General features: G+C 42.1%; 2 protein-coding genes across 2 annotated transcripts in view; one reads left to right on the forward strand and one right to left on the reverse strand.

Annotated features, from left to right (window-relative positions):
* The first annotated feature begins 9437 nt into the window (after positions 1 to 9437).
* LOC134221255 (MMS19 nucleotide excision repair protein) lies at positions 9438 to 13019 on the forward strand. Its single transcript, XM_062700448.1, has 5 exons — positions 9438 to 9698; positions 9761 to 10494; positions 10678 to 12363; positions 12474 to 12641; positions 12695 to 13019. Exons 1-5 carry the CDS (start codon positions 9611 to 9613, stop codon positions 12896 to 12898), a joined length of 2880 nt encoding a protein of 959 aa, XP_062556432.1. The 5' UTR covers positions 9438 to 9610; the 3' UTR covers positions 12899 to 13019.
* Positions 13020 to 13080: 61 nt separating this feature from the next.
* Positions 13081 to 26276, reverse strand: part of LOC134221257 (MORN repeat-containing protein 4 homolog) — a 40776-nt gene continuing 27580 nt past the window's right edge. The window contains exon 4 of the mRNA XM_062700450.1: positions 13081 to 13379. Within this exon, the coding sequence (XP_062556434.1) occupies positions 13112 to 13379 (268 nt within the window). The 3' untranslated portion in view covers positions 13081 to 13111. The remainder of the gene's footprint in view (positions 13380 to 26276) is intronic.

Here is a 26276-nt window from a genome sequence, read left to right on the forward strand (position 1 = left end):
CGTGACAGTCTAGGTCATCAACGATAATCTGCAGGTCGAATAACAAAAGCGCTAAAAAATGAACCGTATTTTTTAGGTTTTTTGCTCAAAGCGTTCTCTAGTGTTGTACTTTTCTGATCCATTTTCACCCCTTTTAACATGAAGCTTGTCAGCTACGAGTCTGGTCATTTTCATTTCTTGTCATTACTGTAAACATACGCATTTAATTTTAAAAAGTAATGCAAAATGAAATGTAGAACAATATTTACATTATTTAGTCAATTTGTTACTAACATTCATTGAATTGAATTATCTTTATTTACGAGTGATTAATTATTTTTAGAGCGTCTTAGGGGAAATGCTACAATGTTAAAAGACTATTATTCAATTTACTTCCACTATTCACTTTTATGTATCAACAAGCAGATACGTATTTTCGTTTCCTACTTGGAAACTTCTTCAGTGTTTGTTATCGACTGAAGAAAAACATTGCTCTGAAGAAAAACAAACTATAATAGTTCTGACTAAAAGACTGTTATTAAACATTTTCATGTTGTTGTAAATATGTTGTAAATAACTTCATTTGCAATTTGAAATTGTATTACTCTGGGCAAAGGCACAACTTAGTGATCAGCGTGAATGTCTCAGATCTTAAATGTACCTATCTTTACTCTTAAGAGAAAGATGCACACTAGTGCACTGCCCCTATCCGCATAAGCGTCCCATGTCAGTTTTCTTCAACTTGAGAAATATGCCGTTGATTTTTTCAAACCCGTTTTACATGGAGAAATTAAAAAATTCTAATAAATCGATACAACCAGCAATCTTTCTGAAAATTTGGCATAATATTCTTTATCTGTACACATTGCTAATGGAACTATTAAATAGACCATAATTACATTGACGTTTTGTGCGAGAGTGTATCAAAATCTGGAATGTGACTGTCATGCGAATAAATAGCAAGATGGGACAAAACAAATGGGTTTTAATTTTCAAATTTCTAGAACAAAGCCTATAGGGGAGGAGAAGACCACCAGCTGTCATCGAGAGAAAAAGTAGAATAATTGAAATTTCATACGGTGTGGTATAGAAAATGAAGTATATTTTTGTTATAAAACAAGGACGTTTCCCAAAAAAAATCGTGGCTTACGGGGTTAGAATTTAATTATATTTTAATTATTTTTTTATTTCTATAACGTTCTAGAGACATTTTAATTCTCATTTTCTATATCATGCAATGTCAAATTTCCATGGTTCAACTTTTTCTCTAAACTTTTCCAGGTGGCAGCACTGATGAAGGAACCTCCCCTATTATTTTATCAGTTTATCCAGTAACTAAAATATCTTTTGTTTTCTCCCACAGCAACTAGCCTCTTTCTGCTCTCTACCTGTATAGGGTAGCGGACGATTCTATATTAACAATCAATTTTAATAATTCTCGCTTAACTTTTCAAAAGGTCCTAAGTAACATTTTTTTCATGAATTAATCTGAGTACTGCAATCAAAAGCTTTCATGTTGTTCTGATTGCGCTATTCAAATTAATTCATGAAAAAAATGTTACTTAGGACCTTCTGAAAAGTTAAGCGAGAATTTTAATGCATCCCAAGATAAATACTCAGATTATGATCATCTCAATCAGCCTCCGTCGAATTGCGCTGATGGAGCGCGCTCATTTACTTTACACACGGCGGCTATTCAGCTATGGCCACTCCATTCGGCGGCTTATTAAATTCAACATCAGACACGGGCGCGCCGCTGCGCAATCTTTGCTTGCGCTCAGGGTTGGGAAAAATCAAATTTTCAAAAAATCAAGGATGATCAAACTCACCCGCGATCTTACTTTTAAATTATCAAGTGATAAAAACTCACCAGCGATTAACAATCGTTTGAAAATCGTATCTTGATTTGAAGCACTTACCGTTACATTTTGAACACTTGTTCCTTACTACCATGAAACCATAACACCGACGAACCGACGTACCACTGGCGCTCTCTGACTGTCTCATGCTTTTTAACGGTTATTCGTTTTTACGGGCGATCGCTTCTGTCAAATGAGCTAAGACACAAGTCCGCTGCAATGTTAATACACGTTGGGTGGAGGCTGAGCTATGAAAACTTCGCGAGCTATTATGGGGGTGGCGGTAGTGTTCGATGATTTTTCATCATGGCGTCGTGGGCAGCAAATTTGAATTATTTTCCATTAAGTGACACGTCGGTTCGTCGGTGACCATAACGCCAAATAGAAGATATAACGGGACTGTTGACAATTAGCTGATCATAGTAAAGAATAATGTTTGAATGAAAATTCTGTGTTTATTATCGTTTGAGTACATAATCTGAGAAGTTGTCGCCGGCGACAACTCGCCTACTGTTTTCACGTGAGAAGTTTTCACATGAAAATTGCAATCATTATCGTCTGACAATGATTCAGCACAACACTGCTTGCGCGTTACCACCGCGAAGAGCTGAGCGTTTTAGAAGAGCGCGACAATATAAACAAATTTGCAAACTACCAAGGAACAAACTCACGGTCACGGTAATGGTAGCCTCACACCTCGGGAATTTGGTCCGCGGATTTTTTCTCTATGCATGTGTTTTTACATATGCGATGTTTTCCGTGGACCGTGGAACAAATTCCCGAGGTGTAAGGCAGCCTTAAGGAACGGTAATATCTAGACCAACATTTGAAAAGGGCGCAACCGAGGGCGCAACAGCCAAAATTTATTCCTTCTGATTCTTCGTCTACATATAAAGCAGTATACGTGGACAAAGAATCGGAAGGAATAAATTTTGGCTGTTACGCCCTTTTCAAATGTTGGTCTAGATATGATCTATTAGGCTTTCTGCGATCGTGTACGTACACGCATGTTTCACTCACACTTTTACTCGGTTTGTTTGCAACCACGAGCAGCTGTCACGGCAAAATCAAATGGGATTGTATGCAACCACGAACCTGCGTTCGTGTTGGTGAGAAATGTCGGCGAGACCCTAATGCAAGACGATGACGAAACAGGGACTTCAATACAAAGACTTCGTTACAGCAATGATCTACAAATGACACAATGAATACATCATCTATATTACTCTACAATATTCACAAGACTCAACAAATTCTCACATTCAATCTTTCGCAATTATACATCATACACACATTTCATTGCGCTAGAAAGAAAATCATCTTCCTTCATTCCTTCTGTATACAGAACCAGAGACGATGGTATTATATAGAGACACGCGGAGAGAATAAAAGCAATTCTGGCTTCACGGCCAGCAGACAAAAAAAATCTGTGCGATCGGCAACATAAAAAAGTGTGAGAACTTGAAGTGACTCTCAGTGTGAGCAGTTATTTCGCTTGCTCCAACTACATATTTTCTCTTGTTTAGCACCATTTCCTTATATTCAACAGTAATTATGATTAAATACCATATATAAATTTGCTATGAGAACTCTGAAAACATCTTCATTTACTGAACTTTTCAAACTTTTTTATAATTTCTATAATGTTGATTACAATACCTATCTTGCATTTAGTACCGATTGGTAATGTTTGTTTACTTTGCTCGTTTGGTACCGCGTTCGACGGTTCGTTTGGTACTTTCGGCTTCACTGTTTGCGGGTCTCTATCTATAAACAACGTCTCTGTACAGAACCATCAACAAATCTACACCCAGGTTTTTTTTTTACACGGTTTGGTTTTGGTCGTTTAAGACCTTCAGCGTCAATGAAGCAATGAGTTAACCCCACGAAAAAAATCACAAAAAATCAAAGAAAATTCAGGGGGTATTTAAAAAGCTGTGAAAGTTCAGGTTAACCGAGAAATTAAATAATGAATTCCAACCGCGTAAAAAAAACCTGGGTGTATTATGGCCGTTCCTTTTTCTCCCGCTTTCGCTTCAATTAGCTCATTCATGTATGTGTGTCAACGGTGAGCAATGCGTTCGCTACATCACTCATCATGCGCGTTCGCGCTATTAATTTAACTGAAATTTTATGAGCCATTGCATCATGACGTCATACGACAGTTTTTTTTACCCATATTCAAATGGAGAGTAAAGTTTCATGAGGGAGAGCAATGTTTACATTTTTTTCATATGGAGTTTTTCGCCCGTGCAATCTTCTACAGTCGGGATTCGCTGGTTGGGATCTTAATACTTGGGTCACTTTTTAGTTGGGCCTCCGCTGGTTGGGCCATGGCCCTACTAAAAAGTAACCATACGTCAAAATTCAATGTAAACACGGAAAACGGGATTGGGCGTCAAGTCGAAATACACGTGTTCAAATGGCTGTCAGCTGACCCAACTAAAAACCCGAATTCGTTAGTTGGGCCGAGGTCGTGGCCCAACCAGCGAATCGCAACTGTATAGGGCACTGCGTGGACGAATCTCTTCCCGCATAATTACAAACTGTACATGGATATTTTCCCGTGCGGTCGACAACAGTATCCTTTACTGTTGACAACTGTAAATGAACAATCTCATATAAAGTTTTAACAGTTTGTGGTACGGTTATTTGACAAATAACAATATGTTGAATGGGTTGTTAAGTTATGTCACCATGTCTGTTTTCGCGTGCAAAATTTTCGCTCAACAGTATGATAAAATGTTGACATATAATGCAGGAAATAAAGAACATTTTAGAGACAGCATGTTATATGTTGACATTTAGTGATGTTGTCGAGCAGTTATGGTTGAATCGATCGAAAAGTATACGATAACCGCAACGTAAACTGTGAAGCTATATCTTACATCGTAATAATGATTCTGACCATATAACATGTTGTTTTTTATTATGCGGGTTTCTCTTTCGTTCTTCGTTAAATTTGACATTTACTGGCCTTGTTGTTTTCTATTTTCTTTCAGGGAGAAAGAGACAAAACTAGGCGTAGTCTACGAAATAGTAGGTTTTACTAGAAATACTAGAATAAGAGATCGGCAAAGACGTCATCTTGTTTCTAAGCAAAAAGTTCAAGTGCTCCCAGTATTATTTTCACGATTTCATGCATTTTCATACGTTGCCATTTCGACAGTTTTTCACTCCGCCGGTTTCTGGTTAATGGTTATCCAGCTTTTTACGGGTTGATGCCATGATACTTTTATTGCAGAGTAAAAACTAGGTCTGATGGGTTTAACTGTTAGTAATGGAATGAAAAATTTATTTAGTCCTATAACAAACTTCCGTTTCTATGATAATCATGGGTTACTTGATCACCAACACTCCTCCCTAATCCATAATTCCTAGCAGACGCTTCTGATTAATGATTCCAGCTTGAACTAAGGGTTTCGTGAATCCATCTGCGACCTGTTGTTTGGTATTGACATAATTAACTACCACTGCTCCACTATTGATTGCTTCATGGACAAAATGATATCGGATGTCGACGTGTTTAGTTCTAGGATGATAAGAGCCATTTTTGGCAATGCAAATAGCAGATTGATTATCACACAAAATCTGTATAACAATCTCATCAAATAATTGTTGCAGATATCGAAAAATCCTCTTCACTGCCTCCCAATGCTTGTGTCCTGGATTACTGCTGTACTGGCTAACTGCATTCACTGCATAGGCGATATCAGGACGCGTTGCCTGCGCGATGTATTGTAGACATCCAACCGCTTCTTTGTAGGGAACATTCTTCATAACCTCAGCCTCTTCCGCGTTTTGTGGTGACATTGACTTGTCCAAACGATTGCTTGATTCAAATGGAGTAGCGACAGGATGGCAGCTTTTCATGTTAAACCTTTCCAATACGTCATTAATATAACTTTCTTGATCGAGAGACAGACAACTACGATCATGGTTTCGTTTGATTCTAAGTCCAAGACAAAACTTTGCACAGCCCAAATTCTTCATCTTGAACCGCGAACAAAGGAATTTCTTCAACCGTTCAACATAGATTGTTACGAACAACATTGTTTTTCCATCGTGCATGTAGTACAAACAAGGATCCACCTTTGATTGTTCTAGCCAAAACTCGCAAAGCGCCTTATTCAGTTGTTGGTTCCATATACGACTCGATTGCTTCAGACCATATAGGGCTTTAAGAAGTTTACATAATTTTGTCCTGTCCGCCACAAACCCTTCTGGTTGCTGCATGTAGATTGCTTCGTCTTCAAGTTTTCCTTGCAAAAAGGCTGTAATAGCGTCCATTTGGTCAACCTCCAAATCAAATTTTGTCGCCAGCGCCATCAAGAATCTTATTGTCGAGTAACGAACTACCGGTGAATAGACCTCATCGTAGTCGATTCCTGGCCGTTGTGAACATCCTTTTACAACTAAACGAGCCTTGTACCTTTCTATACTTCCATCAGCTCCACGTTTCGTTTTAAAAACCCATTTGCTTTTTATTGCCTTGGCACCTTCCGGTAAGTCCACAAGTTCCAATGTTTGGTTGGTTTCCATTGCACCGATTTCATCTCGCATAGCTGCCAGCCACATCTCACGGTCTGGCCTATTCAACGCCTCATTATAGGTAATTAAATCATCCTTCTTTTCGAAAATCGAACGCTCAGCACCTCTTGTACCGTTTGCAGTGGACTGTTGGAAAACGTTTTGGCCAGTATACGTACTATATGTAAAACATTCTTTATACTTGCCAGGGAGTTGGCGCTCCCGACCGCTGCGCCTTGACCCATGTTGCACATCAACTGGTCTGTCTAGTTGCGGTGGGAGCGCGATTTCATCATCCGTATCTTCAAACGCACTTTCGAAACTACTGCTTTCATTCGCTGATACAACGTCATCCATCTCACCTTCGATTTGTTCAGTGTTCAGCATACAATTGTGTTCATGCTGTTCTGTGTCCGGCAAACCATCACACACTTTACGATTAGTTTCCTCGGAAAACTCTATCTCTAGAAATTCTAATTGCGGTTGCTCAGATGTCACTGCAACGTTCCGGCCCTCATCTATAATTTTTACATCTCGGCTGATAACGATACTACGATTCTCTGGATTATACAGCCTGTAGCCCTTCGTATCTTCTGCATATCCAACAAAAACGCATTTTATTGATTTCGAATCATACGATAGGCATACGATACGTTGTACTCAGCTATCACAATATCGAAAGGTTTATCTTGGCAATCCTTTCAGAAATGCCATGCATCTTTAAGGGTTATGTTGGAAAGCTAGATGTCATAGGCACACTGTGTCCTGACACATCCTGTGTCCTGCTTAAGTTAAACAATTGTCTTTTTCATGTTGTCTAAATATTAAAGGCAGTTTAGTATTTTACTTAAAATCGCAGCTATTGTATTTGTTCTGTTAATCTGTTACTTCTATTATATATTCAACTCACTGTAGAGAGAGATGATATGATCAGAGCGCCAGATATGTGCCATACTCATGCAAAGTCGTAGGAATTCTAGGGGGGGCTAACTTGATTCTAGGTGGGGCTAGAGCCCCCCTAGCCCCCCTGTAGTTACGCCAATGTCTACAACTTCACCTTGCTTCGGCATCACTGCGCACCAAGTACCTTCCCGCATTAGAGTCATCTTCATGGCGAAGGCCCACGAAACGTAATTATCCCGGCCTTTGAGCTTTTCGATCGCTAGAGCTACACTGCTTCCGCTTACTACACGAACTGTTCTCTGATCCGAAGAACCTCCTGTCCTTGATCCTGATGAACTTGAATTGCTCGTAGTGTCCTCCGATCCACTGCTTCTACCACCAGAAATCATTTTCGTTTCTTTTCTAGGAACTAAGTAAAACTACTTCTTTCGAGCTCTACAATGAACCTTGAACTCTCAGTTTTCCTGGGCCCATAACCTATTGCAGAGTAAAAACTAGGTCTGATGGGTTGACCTGTTAGTAATGGAATGAAAAATTTATTTAGGTCTATAACAAACTTCCGTTTCTATGATAATCATGGGTTACTTGATCACCAACAACTTTGAATCACCCCTTTTGACACATGCTGTGTCCACTATAATATTTATAGACGGATCTCAGCAATCGGTGATTCATACAAGAATTTTTGTTTACAACATTAAAGTGTCATAATTTTTCCTGGAACTCGAGCATGCTTTTTGCCTTTCTCGTACAACTAAGTTGTACCGAAAGGCTATCATTTCACTCCAAATTCGAACTTTTGATGGAAGTCCCGGAGACCCATAGTGTTATATACCATTCGACTCAGCTCGATGAGCTGAACAAATGTCTGTCTGTCCGTGTGTGCGTGTGTGTGTATGTGTGCGTGTGTGTGTGTGCACAAAATGCCATAAAAAACATTAGCCAAATTTTCACATAGAAACTCTTAACCGATTTTCTTGCAACAAGTTTCATCCGACAGAGACTAAAACGCTGTTGATCACTATTGAATTTCATAATAATCGCGAAATGCAAAAAATAGATAATATTAAAATAGTGATGAGACATAGTCACATAGAACAATAATTTGTTATGAAAAATGCCTTGCATCTATGAATATTTTTAAAGTTTATCCGTGGCTTGCTCCCATTAAGAGTTTCATCGTACTATAAAGATGCTCGTGTTGCACGCATTTAGGCGTAAGTATGCTCTTCGTTCAGTTTCATAGTACTATGAAATTGGCCGAAAGTCAAAATTCGAACATAGGAAATTCGAGAAACTTTTGGCAGCGCCATCTGTCGTCTACTAGTGTAAATTTTCTATCATAACATTAGACGGTGTAACTGTTTTGCTTTTCTTGGACATCATCGAGGTGTAAGCGTAAAGGCTACATTTATTACCTTTTTGCGCGAGAAAGGCACCATAACCGCTAGGTGGATTAATCTGGGTTTTTATCTTGGTTTAATGTTCCATCTGTATTAAATCATATCATTTATTTCTATTTCTTTTAGGTGTCTGCAGTGATGGGAAATGTCAAAAAAATGTCATGGGGTTGCTATTACCTTGGACGATTCAAAATTACAGGTGCGGCATTGTTCAATGTTGCATCTGGCGAACTCGTAAAGGCTCAATTTTGATACCAATGAACGTCTCAAAACCGACATTGGCAGCGTTCTGCGCTCTAAAACACTTTTTATTCATCCCTTGAAATGCCTAAAATGGAAGAATGGTTAGTAATAAAGAAAATACTGAAGTGTGAATTTCCTTGTTATTCAAAAATAAACAATCTGAAAATCTCCGTTGGTAACGGGAAAGATTATAACTCTACTTCATGGCTACCAAGATATTATTTTAAATTAGGTTCACAGCATATGTCAAATTCGATTCACCCCTTGTTAATTTATGGCTGGCGTAAAAAGCTGGATAGTATTGCTAGGTTTTACCATGGAATTTGTGTGGCCGCCAGTAATATTCTGTCAAATTACTGAGTTTTCGGTATTTTTCACGTTTTATGGTTCGAAAACCGTAAAAAAATACCGAATAAATTACCGTGATTTGCGGTTCCGTGTAAATAAATAAATAGAAGCAAACGACATTTTAAAAAAATATGCTAGAAATGTCAATTTATGTCAAATTCTTTGTTGTTTGGTTTGCGTGCTTTTCTTTGTTCTGTTTTGATATAAATAAAATCGTTGTGTGCCGTATTTCGTGAATTTAGCTCGTATACTATCCTTTGCTACGAGTGTTTCTTTTGTAGTATTCCAATTATTGTTGAGATAAAAATTGTGAATTTGATCAGTTTGCTTATCAATCTAAATACAATGAAATTTCCGTGGTCTCACTCGACGCTGGTTGAAGTGCTCAAGAATGACTCCAAGTTGCATCATATGTGCGATAAACTTTGTGAAGGTAAATATATTTGAGTCGAGCTCGCCAATATGATAAGAGACATTTTTTGTTTTTTCTTACAGAGCTTACTGGCAAAAAACTAGACATCTCAGTGTTTGTCGAAGAACTGGGCCCGGCGTTGACCCACGAAGACCCCGTTATCAGAATGAAAGCAACTCAGTTGCTTTCTATGGTTCTTAAAAATCTTCCCTCCGACTTGTTGTCCGAAACACAGATGGAGCTTTTCACCACATTCTACTGTGACCGGGTAAAAGACCACCATTCGGTAATTCCAGCTATTTTGGAAGGGGTATTGGCACTTGCCTCTATGAAGCACTTCCCACGTGGTTCGGCCGCTAAACTTTCCCGTTCTTTGTTTATGAACATTCCTTGTCAGAGCCAAGCGAAGGATGAACGTGCCAAATACTTCCGCTTTCTGAGCATCCTGGCGGAAAACAACCAGGATGAGCTGAAGGCTCTGGGTGCCGACTTTGTCTACGGCATTATCGGGGCTATCGATGGGGAACGAGATCCGCGAAATTTAATTTTTCTGTTTGAGTACATGCCAACATTTTTGCAGCAGTACCCTCTGCTGCATCTGGGGGAGGAAATGTTTGAAATATTTGCCTGTTACTTTCCGATTGACTTTCATCCGAACCAAAATGACCCCGAGGCTATAACGCGCGACATGCTGGCAGAAAAGCTGGAAAACTGTTTATGCGGATCGAAAAAGTTCGCCGAATATTGTATACCTTTGCTGTTGGAGAAATTGGAAAGTGAGTTGATTGTGGCCAAGATGGATTCGTTACGATTGCTGGTAAGTACTGCACATTTACAGATTCAGAGAAAAGTTTTCTTAAGCTGATAAAAGCAATGCTTAGAGTCATATTCTATATGTTTTTTTAGTAATAGATACCTACCTACTAGTAAGCGAATAAAAAATTGCATTTGCTTTCATGAATAATCCGTAATATACTAATAAAATGGTTCGTATTTCCAGAAAAAATGTTGTCGAGCGTTTGACTTGACGGATATAAACAAACACTTGGACGATATTTGGAATGCTTTGAAATTGGAGCTGATGCCAGGGGGTGGCAACAAGGAGATATTCGAACTGGCGTTGGAAACAACGACTCAAGTCGTCAAATTTACACAAAGTGATCGACTAGTGGGCGACAATTTTTTAACCACCATTTTTATGACTGTAATGGGTAGTGTTGCGGACGTGGCTTCTAAAATGTTTGAAAACGGGATCAAAGTTGCACTGGCCTGTGCGAGAGGATCACCCGAGTCAGCTCATTTTGTGGCTAATAAGCTTCTGCCTATGACATTATCCCAATTGAAGGGGGACGCCATCGCGGAACAGGAAAAAATATCTCTGATAGACGTGCTAAATCGGACGTTGTTGATTTGCAAGGAACATGACATCTTGAAAGAAATGGATCAGCAGCTGGTTGGGGCTGTGCAAAAGCAGTTTGTTCAAATTCTCGTTCAGGAAAGTGACGCAAGCGAATTGAAGAGGATTGCCTTGTCTTGTATAACCCGGATACCGGAAACCGTCGTGGATGAAAACCGTTTTGTTGTCTACACCACCATTATTCACGTGTTGTTATCTTCTAGTGACGAACGATTAAACGTGGAAGATTGTTTGTTTCAGTTCGCAATGCAGTATGGAGTGGAGGTGGAAAACGTCATTGTAGACAAACTGGTCGCCAAGAAGTACGAAGTTGTGTCTTCATCCACGGAGCGGGTCTTCCATGCGCTAGCCAAGTTGATCCCTCTTGAATGCATAAGAGCAAAGATTCTGAAATTCTTTTTAGATCTTGTGTTTGAGGATGGCGATCATGATGCTCTCACAATTTTGGCGCTAAGAAATTTGCAATTAGTGCTGGAATCGTCAGGAGGCAAAACTGTAGCTGAAGAGCTTTGTGACCAATACAAATTTATCGAACAATGTGTTGCTTTTGTGCACAAAGAAGGAGCGTCACACTCTTCCGATTTCCTATTTGCCCTGTCCAATGCAATGAAAGACACAATGAAATTATTGCCAGCTGATAAGCAGAAATCTATAGTCACACAACAATTACCGTCGATGGATCTTACCAAGGCTAATGACCTCTATCTGACATCCGGAATTCTTGGTTATCTGGACGAATCGGTGTCGGTTGAGGATCATTTTGAGAGCCTTGTGGATGATCTGACTAAACTAGCTATGAATAGCGAAGACGAGCATGTAAAACTTCTCAGCCAACAGTTGCTTTGTAGCCTATTCAATCGGATGCCCGACGATAACCACCATAAGAATATTTTGATCAAATTACTAAAAATGCTTCGTAATGAGTTGAAAAGTCACAACAAAAAGGTTGTGGGCATCTTATCTTGGATCGGAAAAGGTCTGTTGGCTCGTGGTCACCCCGAAGCCGCTGAAATAGTGGAAGATATAGCGGAACTGCTAGATCACCCAACCTTGGGTAATACGGCCGCTCTGGCATTTGAAATACTATCGGCGGAATTTTCCCATCTACATTTACCTCTGGTGAAGAAACTCTTCAAGCAAAAACTGTTCGTGTTCGTGATGAAGAAGTTGGAGCAGGTTGGCCAAAAATACGTCGATAATCACCTGAAGGCCCTGTTATACGTGTACAAGCCGACTCCTCATCTGGTACTGAAAATGAACATAGAGAAGGTGAGTAGTAATTTTGAATCTTGCAAGTTCACCAAGATTCGAAATTGAAAAAAAGTTTCAAGATAAAGTGACGAATAAAGCGTTATTATATTATATTATAACATTTTCAGGTTGGACCGATTCTGCTCAAATGTTTGCAGTTAAATGATGACAAAGCTCTGGAGATGGCACTGGAGATAACGCTTCGGTTTATAAAAGAAAAAGAAGCATTCTTCCAGGATCACTTGCAGTCCCTTATTCCACAGCTGTTGAAGCTTTCGATGTACAAATCCTCTATGGTGAGTCGTATTTTATTTTCTAAATTTTGAATAACGTTTCATCACTATTTTAGCAAGTACGGATAGACGCTCTTGAGTGTTTGCTGCATGCGACGAAATATCCCCCCTTCCTGTTGCTGCCATTTAAGCAAGATGTCGTTCTTGGACTGCAAACCGCGCTGGATGACCACAAGCGTTTAGTGAGAAATGCGGCGGTAACCGCTCGACTTCAATGGTATGTGGTGGCGGATGGTAATAACAGTAATTCCGGCAAGTAGTCCGTATTTGAGGAATGCATTTCGTATGTTTTAGGGACAATAAAACATTTCTTTTGTAAAGATAACATTTTATTCCATGTATTAGGCATTCAATAAAACGTTGAAACTAACATTAATTAAAGCATCGTGTCGTTGAATCAATCCGATCGCTATTATATATGAGATACAATGTATATGGCCTTGGGCTAGAGGGTTGAATTAAAATCGTTGAGATCAGTTACCCTGATCGCACTGCGCTCTAGCCATCAGGGCCACCTTCTGAGCGCGCTGAATTACGTCCGGACATCGTTTCTTGCGCACCAGCCGGCAGTCCTGGAAGAATCCTTCGTTCCTTGGAAATCCGTGACTCTGATCGCTGAACGTGATCAATCCGAGGCCCCAAATACGTCCGCCGCGGAATTCGCCCTCGTACTTCATGCCGTCCGAACGCCAGAAGACTCCGTGGCCGTGGAACCAGCCCTGCATGAATTCTCCCTCGTATCTGAAGAAATAAGAAAGGTGCGTAAATATATTAAAAGAATTTGTTGATAAGGGTCCCATAAGATAAGATGTTGATAAGGGTCCCATAAGAAAACAATGGGATTTGCCAAATAAGGAACCAAAATTAAGAATAGTGCCACAACTGGTGCATGCGTTCCTATTATAGATTAATCAAGTTTGAGGTTAATAACAAATTTTATTGTGGTTTTCACAGCTGTTCTAAGGTGCAGTAAGTAAAACCTTTCGCTTGATATATAAAGTCCACCCACATGCCTTTAAGTTATTTTAAAAAAAATAGTTGTTCTTATGTATGGCGACAATTGGTACACCGACCCTATTTGTTTGAACACTGCAGGGTATAACAACGAATATAAGTGGTGCGTCGGTAGAACGTTATTATAAAATAAAAAGTCCATCAAACCAAGTCAAACTGGGTTCGATTTCTGTGGTAATTCTGCACCTCTGGGAAAATTATCCCTAGGGCGGTCTCGAATAATCTTAATTTGAAATTTTTAGGTCATGAATCATATCATCATCATCATCATCATATATATAATAGCCCTGTTTGTCTGTCCGGTTACTAGCCAACCAGACGGGGCACGCGGGGAAATTCTCACAAAAAATAAAATATTTGACACTTCAATTCTTTTTTACTATTGGCGCTTTGATGTTGCATAAAGAAGAAGAAGCAGAAAGATGTTAAACGAAAAAATCTCCACGGGAAACCATACGAAGAAGTTTTTGAAACTTTTCTAAAAAATTCTAGAAGCAATTTAATTAAAAACGGTAAACAGTACGGGGCTGGACTTTTCTTCTACTGTATAATAAACACAATATTTGTATTCGAAATTTTATTTTCTGATATTACACTTAATACACAGTATAAGAAAAAGTCCAACCCCGTAATGCTAACCGTTTTTAATTAAATTGCTTCTAGAATTTTTGGGAAGGGTTTTAAAAACTTCTTCGTATGGTTTCCCGTGGAGTTTTTTTTCGATTATCATCTTTCTGCTTCTTCTTCTTCTTCATGCAACATTAAAGTGCCAATCAGATGCGTAAAACAAAACCAGTGACAACCTCAGACAACCAGACACAGCATTTGATGAAGAAATCACAGACAACACACGACAACAGAATGCATGAATTAATGAACCGTTTATATTGAAAGAAAAAAAAACACTTGCCACGGGCGCTACTGCGTCCACAAATAAACTAGTTTTCAAAGAATCCAACAATATCCCTAAAATACCCAAAAAAAAGGCCAAAATGTTTTCCGTCCAAGTTAGTTGTTTTCGTACAGTGTGCATTTGTTGCCATTAATACAATTATAAAATTTATGATTTAACATAATTTATACAATTTATATTTAGTATATACAACTGACAAAACTAACACACTTAAATTGATAATTTCAGCTCGGTAATTTTTTTTACTGGTTTTATCCTGTAAAAACTAATTTATACTGGAAGCTCGATTAATAGTTGAAAAATTACTGACAACTGTAATATTGTTCACCGAACCCTTTGTAAAATGAAATGTCAAAAATGTCAACAACCGAGCTTCTCGGTTTTTATAGATATTTTTATATTTTTACCGTGTTCAGTAATCAATTTTACCAACGTCGTTAAAATTTAAACCGAGTTCTCAGTTAGCAGTCATCTTTCGTGATACTTTAGAAAGCGCCATTTTTTCAAACATCTCCTCGTGTTCCAAAGGAAAGGAGGGCGAGCAAAAATACTAGATACTTTTTTCCGTTTTTAATCGAAAGAATTTTCAGCCCTAGGATGGCTCACCTCTTAACAATACTAGATACGAATGAATATAAATAATAAACGTTTTGTGTGGTAAGTAATACGATTAGGCAGTAAATTCAAATCATATAGATTTTCACGAGTTTTATTTTTTAATTATATTTTCAGCAGTGGCTAAATTTTCCCCGATGTTACATTTAACACTTAGGAAGGGCGTTACGCCCCGCCGAACTTCCAGTTTTTCACCAAGATCGGAGTTTTTTTTCTTCATAGAACCGGGATTTGCGGAACGTGCATATACGTACAACAGACAACGTTTATGAACAAAACAGTATGTGCAATAAAACATGTTCAATTTACCATTTGTTTTTATTCTTTACGACAAAATTAAAAAAAAAACAAAATTGCAATTCGCTCGGTATTTTTTTACGGGAGCACCGGTAACAAAGTACCGAAAAACTGTAAAAAGAAGTACTGAGAAATCAGCAAAACTGATTTTTTGACAGGTGAACGAGCAGGTGAATAACCGAAATGCTCGGTATTGTTTTACCGATTGCTCAGTTGATTGTACAGAACATTTCTGTAAATTTTGACATTTCATCGAATAAAATACAGTACCGAGGACTCGGTTATCGATGTGGTTTACCGAGCTGACTACCGAGAGCTCAGCTGTTGAGAATTCGGTAAACTGATAACCGAGCCCGGCAAAAAAAATTAAGTGTGAACCAAACTGACTTAGGTATGGTTTTGGTATAGCTTGAAACCGTCTATCTTCAAAAATAATAACTCTCGATCAGAACTTTTCAAGAATTCACGTGCAGACTGCAGATTCTTCAGATTCTTTGTTTAAGGCTCAAGGAAAGGCGAAGTAAACACCTTTCTGAATGACTCACCACCGGCGGTGTGTCGTCTGTCTCTTTCCGTCCGATTGTGTTAGTGGAACACTGAGCAATATCACATACACTCATTCAAAAATACGGATTCATGTAGTGGTGGTTGCCAAGCTTCATTCGCAAAGACGAGAACATGCCGAGAATAAGCAAAGCCTTGGGTAATAAGTTATGGCGTTTCTCGTACGCATACGTTTCACGGCGCCTCTTTTCGATGTTCTGTTTTCTTCTGAGCCATTCGGCTCCCTTGTTTGTACCAGTAAGCACACAAAAGCCTTGAGCTCTTTTTATCTTTTCCTCGTGCCATTCAGCACCATCTCCTTTTCGAGCCATTTAGCTCTCAACGTGGTTGCACTTTACTCAGATAGTCCCCGGCGGCGGATCTATCCTACTCCGACGGGGAGCTCCTCCGATACCGAAGACCTGCATCCGTGGTAGGCTATTTCGATATCAACACTACTATTACACCTGGTCAGCAAGTCCTAGGCACTTTCTCACGTCAACGAGTTACCGGTCGAGTGCCGAAGTCGGTCCAAAGATTCCAAAGGTGCCTCGACGACCCGAAACCGGCCCTTCAACGCGTCGCGAACTACTCCACCTAGTCCCAGGCGATGGATCTGGCCTACACCGACGAAAAAAATCCCGGATCTGTTCTATCTTTTTTTTTAAGGCATTCAGCTCCCAGCATGTTATAGGAATAATCATAGTCTTAACTACATTCTCGTGCCATTCATCGCCATTTATTTTACGTTGAGCCGTTTAGCTCCCAGTTCGGTCGCGGACTACTCCCCGGTGGCGGATCTATCCTACTCCGACAAGGAATTCCCCGCGAAGGAATTTCCCTCGAAACCGACGACCCGCTTCCGTAGAAGGCTGTTGCGTAAACTAAACTACTCTTAACATCAAATTTGTCTTTCTCCAGAGGTGAGCCAGCCAAGGGCTGAAAGCCTCCTTAATAAAGATAAAAAAATTGTGTTCTGCAATCTTCAGTCCTTTCTCACTTCAGTGAGTGACCGGTCGAGTGCCCAAGTAACCAAACGTTCCTTAAAGAGTACGTTTTTCGCTTAATCAGCTTCACTGAGTTGCTTAAGCGAAAAGCGTAATCTTAAAGGAAATTTTAGTTACTTGGGTGCCGAAGTCTGTCCAGAGATTCCGGGTGGGGCAAAACGTCCGGTTCAATGGACGCACCGACGCACCTCCCCGGCGGCGAAGGTTATTTTGAGATTGATAATCCCAGCTTGATCGCGGACTACTCGGACAGTCTCCGGTGGCGGATCTATCCTACTCCGACAAGAAGCTCTAGTCCGGCGATCTAGCTTACACCAACGCACCTCCCCGGCGGCGAAAGCTCTTCTGAGATTGATTGATTTTCCCCAAACCTCTAATGTCCCTTCTTTGGTAGCACTCAATATCCTCAGCCAGCATTATGCTGACGGGAATCATCCCGGGGATCACACATACTGCCTCCGACGATATAGTCCTGTAGGCGCTAGCGACTGTCATAGCCATGAACCGATACACGCACACTTAGTTTTTATTTCTGCAGCTCAGCAAAATAAAAAACTGATATTTCAGCAAAAATAGCGTTTGTTGGCTGATTTTCAGCAAAATATTTGCTGATTTTCAGCAATTTTGACAGAAATCTCGACAAAAAACATGTTTGCTGGGGCACGGCTGTGCGAATCTCGGTAAAAGTTCAACATTTTGCTGAGATCCCGGTAAAAAAATAAGTGTGCGCTTTTTAGCTTTGCGTTTGCCTGGTTCTTCTTCTTCTTATTGGCTTCTTCTTCTTACCTTATCATGAGGTTAACACGATAATACTTTTATACCCAGGGAAGTCGAGACAATTTTCAAAATTGCCTAGACCGGCACCGGTCTAGGCTTTGTAGCCGCGCGTCTTACCGCACGGCTAAGGAGGGCTTTGCCTGGTTACGCTTGGTTTTTAGCGCATTACCCCAGGCGGGAACACTGTACCTCAGGATTGATGATGATGCGCTCGCTAAAAGCCGCCTTCTACTACTCCTCGGACCCCTAACATTTGGCTTGATTCGGGATAACGCTGTGGTCGCCTTCGCAGCCTTCGCGCAGGCATAATTAACGTGGCTATTAAAATTTAACCCATCGTCTAATCCAACGATCACGACTCCTTTGGGCACCTTCAGCGTTAGTACTCCATTGTACATCGCATTCCAAAGAATGGGACCGAGTATAGAACCTTGTGGCACTCCTGCCGTGCCCCTGATCGACCTTTGCCCGATGTTTGTTTCGTAAGTCAGGACACGATTCTCGAAATAGCTCTTCAAAAAACTGCATAAGTACGCCGGGACACGCATATTATGCAGTGCTACGGCGATGGCCTTCCAGCTAGCGCTGCTGAACGCGTTTTTAACATCGATTGTTACGACAGCACAGTACCGACCAGCTCTATTTTTTGCTTAGAGGCCCTCTGAATGACGGCCCGGATTGCGTCCACCGTCGATGTACCCTTCCGGAATCTGAACTGCATATTCGATAGACCACGCTTGCTTTTTTGTGTACTTTGATAGCCTGTTGAGAATAGGCCGTTCCAAGAATTTTTCGAGGGTGTCCAACAAGCAAATGGGTCTTGCTACGATATTGGATCCCCGGGCGTTTTTCATGATTTTGGCAACAGCACAAGCTTTTGTATCTTCCATCTATTAGGAAAATTGCTTTCTTCCAGGCATTCTTGCATTATCATCCTAAACATGTCCGGGAATGCCAGTAGAGCAGTCCTCAATGCTACATTGGGAATTCCGTCCGGTCCAGGAGTTTTTTTCACCTTCAGCGCTTTCGCTACAAGTTCAAGGTCTTCGCTCAGGTCTCCGAACATCAACAGTGTCGTCTTCATCATCGTACGGAGTCGATGGCCAGAGCATTGGTCCTTTGGTCTTTGCAATTATCATCCGATAAACATAGTCCCATTGATTGGCATCGGCTTCGCGGCACAATTTCTTGTTCAACTTGCTCAACTTGATCTCGCGGTTCAGTGGTGCCCTAGCCGCACAAAATACCACCTTATTCTGTACTCTATCCCCTTCTGTTCGCGATCTCGTAACGCGTCTTCTTATCCTTAGACAAGCAGAACGAAGATCCCCGAGTGACTCGTTCCACCAGTAAGCCGGACGTCGCCTATTGCGTGGTTCCAATCTTCTCGATATTGATGCATCGCATGCCCTCGCTACAGTTTATGTTAACTGACTTGCATTTAGGTTTAGATTACCAATTGCCGCACGAAGTGATTCGACTAGGAGGTCCTTGTCAAAGTACTTCGTATTCCACATCCTCTCACAAGATTTCATCCTGTGTATCGACATAGGGTTTCTCTGGCCGACGATGTACTGAATGGCCTGGTTATCTTTGTGAGTGTACTTCTTCTTCTTCTTCTTATTGGCATTACATCCCCCCATATGAGGGCCCCACTGTGAGTGTAATCCTCGCTAAATCTCCCATCAGACACAAGCTACAGAACGTGATATCGATTATAGATTCCCGACCGTCTTTGCGGAATGTACTAACGTTGCCTTCGTTACACAGTCTAACTTCCAGCTTTGCTAGATCCTCCAGCAAACTGTAGCCTTTTTCGATGGTTAGCCTACTGCCCCACTCTACTGCCCAGGCATTAAAATCTCCTGCGATAACTACTGGATTTCGACCGATTAGCGTGTTGGGGCCCTCCTTAGCCGTGCGGTAAGACGCGCGGCTACAAAGCAAGACCATGCTGAGGGTGGCTGGGTTCGATTCCCGGTGCCGGTCTAGGCAATTTTCGGATTGGAAATTGTCTCGACTTTCCTGGGTATAAAAGTATCATCATGTTAGCCTCATGATATACAAATGCAAAAATGATAACTTGGCTTAGAAACCTCGCAGTTAATAGCTGTGGAAGTGCTTAAGTGAACACTAAGCTGTGAGGCGGCTTGGGACAGAGCGTGGGGATGTAATGCCAATAAGAAGAAGAAGAAGCGTGTTGGCGAGCACATCCAGCATCTGATTAAACCGCTCTAGAGGCTACCTTAGCGGTGCGTAGCAGCTACATACAAAGATACCACTGATTTTGGCGATTACGAATCCCTCGTGTGAACTATCGACTACTTCTTGTATGGGATATCGGCCCATAACTTGTTTCGCAGCTATCCTTTTTCATTCGCTATCCAATTACCGTTATCGTGAGGAACTTGATACGGCTCTGCAATAATTGCAACATCACAGTTAGATTCTGTTGTAAACTTCCACAACAGTTACTGAACAGTGTCGCAATGATTGAGGTTTAATTGGGTTATCTCTATTACTGTTGGCCTGTAATCGCCTTTTATATTTTTATATTTATATTCGAGGGCAGCAGGGACTTTGTCCAAGGGCTTGACGACCCCTCCCCATGGCCACTGCGAGTTAGACCGGGACCATCGTCCCTAACCCCTAATCCCAAGGCGTCAAGCGACCCGTGCCGAGGGGATGCATGGCCAGGGGGTGAAATAATAAGCTAGGCCTTTAACGGAGCCTGTGGGGTACCTGGGCACCCTCCACAGTAATTGTCCCTTATCGCGTCATGCTGGGCTCTGGCGTGGTGGACCTCTTTTCCCGAGCAACTCGTGGGACCAAAATGGAAAACCAAGTCAATTCTTCAATTAGTGGTAGTAGTGTAGGCGACAACCCCTTCGCAAGAGGTGGGTTGTTCAGGTCTCCGCCCAGGAGGCCAGAGGCAATAGTCGGCAGCTCAGTGCGCAGCGCCAGCGTGGGTCACTCAACCTTCCTCTCGGCTATAAAAACGCCGGTAGGGGTTATTGACGGCCCATGGCTTGTGGAGGCGATGAACCGCAAACGCGATGGGCTTTCGGCCTTCGAGGTGGCGACGGAACAGCTGGACGCCATCATCGACTTTGCGTCATCGAAGCATAATATCAGCAAGGACCTCAAGAGGAGCTTGCAGAAACTTCGAAAGTCGATGCTGGACGCCAAGCTGGAGAGGGCGGTCGGGACGGCCAAGTGTAAACCCGTGAAATCGGTGGAGTCGAGGTCTACCCAGACTGAGGCCCAAGGATTCGCGGACTCGGGCAAGGTCGAATCGACCGAAGGCGTGCCAGCGAAGACGGTGGTGCCAAAGTCTACTCAGACTGAGGCTCAAGTATTTGCGGGTACGTCGGGGGTGACTGCTCCAACGGAGCAGACACAAAAACTGGGGAGACAGTCTCCAGGAGATGAGCTCCCTGGGGGCCGCTCCAAAACGCGGAGGGTTACTACCCCGAACAAGGGTAGTGGGGCTGGGAAGCTGAACCCCGGTCAGGTACCTCCAAAACCGGGGGAGGAAGGACCTGGAAAGGTCCGTCCACTCAGGAAAGACGGTGATAAGGGGTTACGGCAGGCTGAAAGTTCTCAGCCGCACTAGATCAGGGAAATAGAGGGGGTGACGCCTCCTGGACCCTGGTCAAGAACAAGAGGAAACCGAAGACGTCAAGGGCCGAAAAGAAGGCCCAGGCGAATGAGGGTAGCAAGAAGTCTAGGGTAGGCGCCAATCTCTCCAGGGGCGATGCCCTAGTCATCACGGCGGACGAGGCTAAGTACTCGGATGTTTTGAAGGCGATGAGGAGTGACGTCAAGCTCGGTGAACTCGGCGCCGACGTACGTCGAATAAGACGTACCCGGATGGGCGAGATGATACTCGAGCTGAAGCGGGGCGTCTCGCAAAAGGGCGCCGCCTACAAGAAGTTGGCGGAGGAGGTCCTAGGCGAGACGGTCAAGGTGAGGGCACTCACGACGGAGGTGAATCTAAGGGTTAAAGACCTGGACGAGATCACTGAAGTCGAAGAGCTCGTCACGGCACTGCGGCGACAGTGTGAAGTGGAGACGACCACCGCAGCCGTTCGGCTACGGAAAGGTCCGGCAGGGACGCAGGTAGCATTGGTTCGGCTATCTGCAGCGGACGCCTCCAAGGTAGTCAAGTTAGGGAGCGTCAAGGTGGGATGGTCGGTGTGCCCTGTGGGATGGCTAGTTCAGGCGCAAATAAGAGGTGGTCCAAGGGATCGGAGTCGGCTTCATGGGTCATACCGGTGGTCATGCTCTGTGGTCGAACTCGATCCTTTTATCGAACAAGTGGCCGCGCGAAGAACAACATGGTATCGTCGCTTTCGCGGCGTCGGTCAACCGGGCGGGTTCCGAGCCCGAGGACGAAAAGGGGTCCTCGTCAAGGCTGGGGCAGGCGTAGGCCTCGCGTCGGCAACTCCCTCTGTGTGCTGGCGAATAGGCCCTATCGCAGAAAGGTCAATTTGGGGTGCACGCGGCATCATCATTCTTGATACCAGTCGTGCAGAGGGAAGCAGGCGCGAAGTCGATCCTTCCCACCTTCCGAGGACATAGGGCGTGGTAAGGCCACCTGGAAAGCCGGCAACGCGCTGGCACGATACCATGGTGTTCTTCTAGAAAAGCGAGTTACGATGTTCGGTGCTGCAAGGACACGCAGCTAACCTCGAGGGTGCGTTGTGCACTGGCCCCCCTTTGAAGCATTACTTTCTGGTTGTACCGAAGGGACTATGGGCTTGGCGGCAATGGAAACGGTTTAGCGGGTCGGGAATATAGTCCTGCCTCCCTCGGTGATCCCTAACCCCGCACTTCCTGGTCAACCCAGGATGTCTGTTGAGCAGATTCCCCCTCCATTGTTTAGGAAGAAAAAAAAAACGGCTTTTTATATGCGTGGCATTTAACCGTTTAACCACCCGTCATGTGGTCGTTTCCGTCCTCCACTTTACAAAGCATACATCTTGCTGGTTTCGTGCAGTCTATTACAACATGTCCTAACCCGCCATGGCTGCTTTGTTCGCTCCGACTTATTTTTCGCCGTTCTTTTCGTCTCTTTTTTCCTTTTCTCTTTATCCCTCTCGATGGTACGCCATTCAGTGTCTTTTCCTTCGTTACCTTTTTTTTTCTTCGCACGCCATCACGTTTTTTGTTTTTTTTGGGAACTTCTTCCTCCCCTGGAGAATCCCTAACCCGCTTCTCCGTGCAAGTAACTTCTGTTTCGTTGATTGTTCTCTGTGCAGACTCTATCAGTGGCTTTTCAGAAATTTAAGCTCTCGACCTCAGCGATTTTTGTTCACGCTCAGCAGCTTTAACGGCGGATTTAATAAACGTCACCATTTCCTTGATCTTGGTGTGCACGTTGTTCCTGTCTTTAATGAACTCGTAGAGCTCATTTACTTTTCTTCAAACTTCCACCATGCTTAATGTGACCAGACGTCCCGCGTTTCGCGGGACAGTCCCGCATTTTCACTTTTTGTCCCGCGCTGAGAAGCGTCCCGCATTCAACAAATTTCTATATAATGTCCCGCGAAATAATGAAAAATAGAATTCATAATTAGTTATTTCTTAATATTTAAAAAATAAGATTTTTAAATATATAGTTTTGACTAAAACGTACACTGCCGCTAACCGCAAGTCGAGCACATCTATATATGGAGCCCCATATACAGATGTGCTCGACTTGCGGTTAGCGGCAGTACAAGTCAAGATTAAAATGTGCTTCTGCGCCACAGAAAAAGATATCTCTATAGTTTGATTTACTCAAACCTTATAGCAGTGTTGGGAAAGAATCAAATTTTCAAATCTCATCCAGGATTCAATTCAAATGCGAGTCAAACCCCATCCGACTCATGGCCTAGATAATCATTCATGATTCGACTTGCAATTTGCAACATTGCATGATTTCAACGTGTTCTTCTACGATGTATTCATCAAATTAACTTCCTTTACCTACCTAAACATACCTAAACATTAAATACTCTTCCAATGGGTTTTGACGCTTTTTGGGGCAAAACCATTTTTCGGCAAATGGGCGAAACGATGCGATTCTGTGTGAAAAACTCTGCCTACAGATCGAAAGCGATTTAGATCGCGCATTTCGAGAAAATTTCAAATCGGATTCTAGTCTCCAAGTAATCTGAAATTGAACGAGATTTTTGATAAGGCCGATTCAGGCCCCTAGGATTTTTTCGCCAAAAAATAATATTTTGAGGGAGCAACAAAATAAAATTCGGATAATTTTGAGGATTTTCAAAACATTCTTTAAGAAATCCGAGGATTTTTTTTTATTTTTTTTATTTTAATATTTATTTTTTATTATCCCCCTCCCTTGACCTTTCGGAGACCAGTAGGACAAAATGTTATTTAAATATTTGTAACGGCCTAAATAAAATAGAGTAAAAACCGTGGACCATATTCCTGGAGGCGGAAGCTTCAACCAGAATAGACTTTAAAAAGTTTGATCTAATTAATTCTTAATCACAATACTAGTTAGGTAACAATAGTACTTAGGTAATTTAGAAAGAATTATTCAGGTTATTCAGAAACTAATTTTTAAGATTCGATACCATTGCTTATATCTTTATTAAAAATAGTATTCTAACAAATTTCTATACACTAGACGTTTAACAGCTGAAAGTTATTTAACTGCAATTCTGTAGTTGCAACAGTTCTGCAGCTATAAGACAGGGAATCGACAAACTTCAAAAGTATGTGAAACTCAGTAACAGCTTGCGCTGCACATTCAACGTCTGAAGAAAGCTTTGACTTCTGAATTGAGTAACCGTTTATCGAACAGTTAGCAAACTAAACCTTGGTAATAAATAAGTTCTGAAAAAATGAAAGATTTGTTTTGAGCGCATTTCTAAAACATATTAAACTATGGACTTTTTTTTGTCCCGCGCTCACACAAAATTTATCTGGTCACTTTAACCATGCTGGACCTCCCGAATTGGAGGCTTTCTTGAGAAGCGCTGCCTCCCGCTTTCGGTGTAAGCATCTGATTCAGATTCTCTGGTTCTCCTGGGGGTCTTTGGTTATTGACCTACTGGTTGTTATCACTGGTCTCTGGTCCTATCCACCGCTTCCGTTGTCGATGCTGGTGATCTCAGCATCTTTCCGCTTCTTGCGAAAACATTCTCTTCGCCTGCTCCTTCGTTGTTTTTGGTTTGATTTTCCATTCTATACGGGTCCCCCTCCGGGCTGTTATTTCTACCTCTGTTGTAGATAGTCGCCTTTTGTGATCCCATCGGTCCCTACGTAAATAGTCTGGTCCATCGGCTTAGCCTGAATTTCAAGTGGGGGTGGGGCATGTCAACTTTTTAGGTAGGTATTTTAAATTGTTATTTTTTTTAGTAGTTTTACAAAACACATGAATACTAGTGCTCGGCACTATTTTCTTCTAAGTTCTAAAAACTTTGAAACCAAATCCACAACCAACAGTAAAGGCTAAATCACAATTGGCGAATAAAGGTTGCATGAAGTAGAAGAAGTTTATAGAATATTTGAAAAAAAAAATGCACGGGGAAGCATACGAGAGGTTTTTTAAAACTCTGCTTAAAAATTCTAGGAATAATTTAATTAAAAACGGTTAGCAGTACGGGGTTGGACTTTCCTTCTACTGCATAATAAACGCAAATTTTCGATTTAAAATTTTATTTTGTGATATCACACTTGATACACAGTATAAGAAAGTCCAACCCCGTACTGCTTTCCGTTTTTAATTAAATTGCTTCTAGAATTTCTGAGTAGAGTTTTAAAAAAAATCCCGTTTGCTTCCCCGTGGATTTTTTTCAAATATCATCCCTCGACTTCTTCTTCATGCAAGATTTAATCGCCAATAGCGTTGACCGACGCCGCGAAAGTGACGATACCATGTTGTTCTTCGCGCGGCCACATGTTCGATAAAAGGGTTGAGTTCGACCACAGGGCACCGGTATGACCCATGAAGCAGACTCCGAACCCTTGGACCACCGCTTATTTGCGCCTGAACTAGCCATTCCTTTAGTCCACGCGCCACCTTCTGTGTAGCTCCGAGACAATTTGGACGATAGCCGATACAATCACGTTCCAGCCAACTTCATCTTTACACATCCTCCGGACTAGGTTGTCCGGGGTAGTGTCCAGACCACATGTGGCAAGCATGTGGTCACGCATTGTGCGAAAACGTGGGCATACGAACAACACGTGTTCTGCCGTTTTCTCTAAACCCGCACACACCGGACACTCGGGTGAGGCCTAGGCCGAGACCATTGAGGCCGACCTGACAGTCCTACGGATGCCTCTCGTGCCAAGCTGGCCCGCATACTTCAGTATGGACAAAGCGACACTAGCCAGAAGCTCGCGCTTGCTGGCATAAACCGCAGAACTATTGGACATCATCCGGGACAATGCCCCTCACGCTTGCAGGCGTAATTGACGTGGCTTATCGTCGATCATTAGCCCCAAGTG

Source organism: Armigeres subalbatus, chromosome 3 (genome assembly GCF_024139115.2).
Source record: "Armigeres subalbatus isolate Guangzhou_Male chromosome 3, GZ_Asu_2, whole genome shotgun sequence".
In the NCBI taxonomy this organism is placed as follows: domain Eukaryota; kingdom Metazoa; phylum Arthropoda; class Insecta; order Diptera; family Culicidae; genus Armigeres; species Armigeres subalbatus.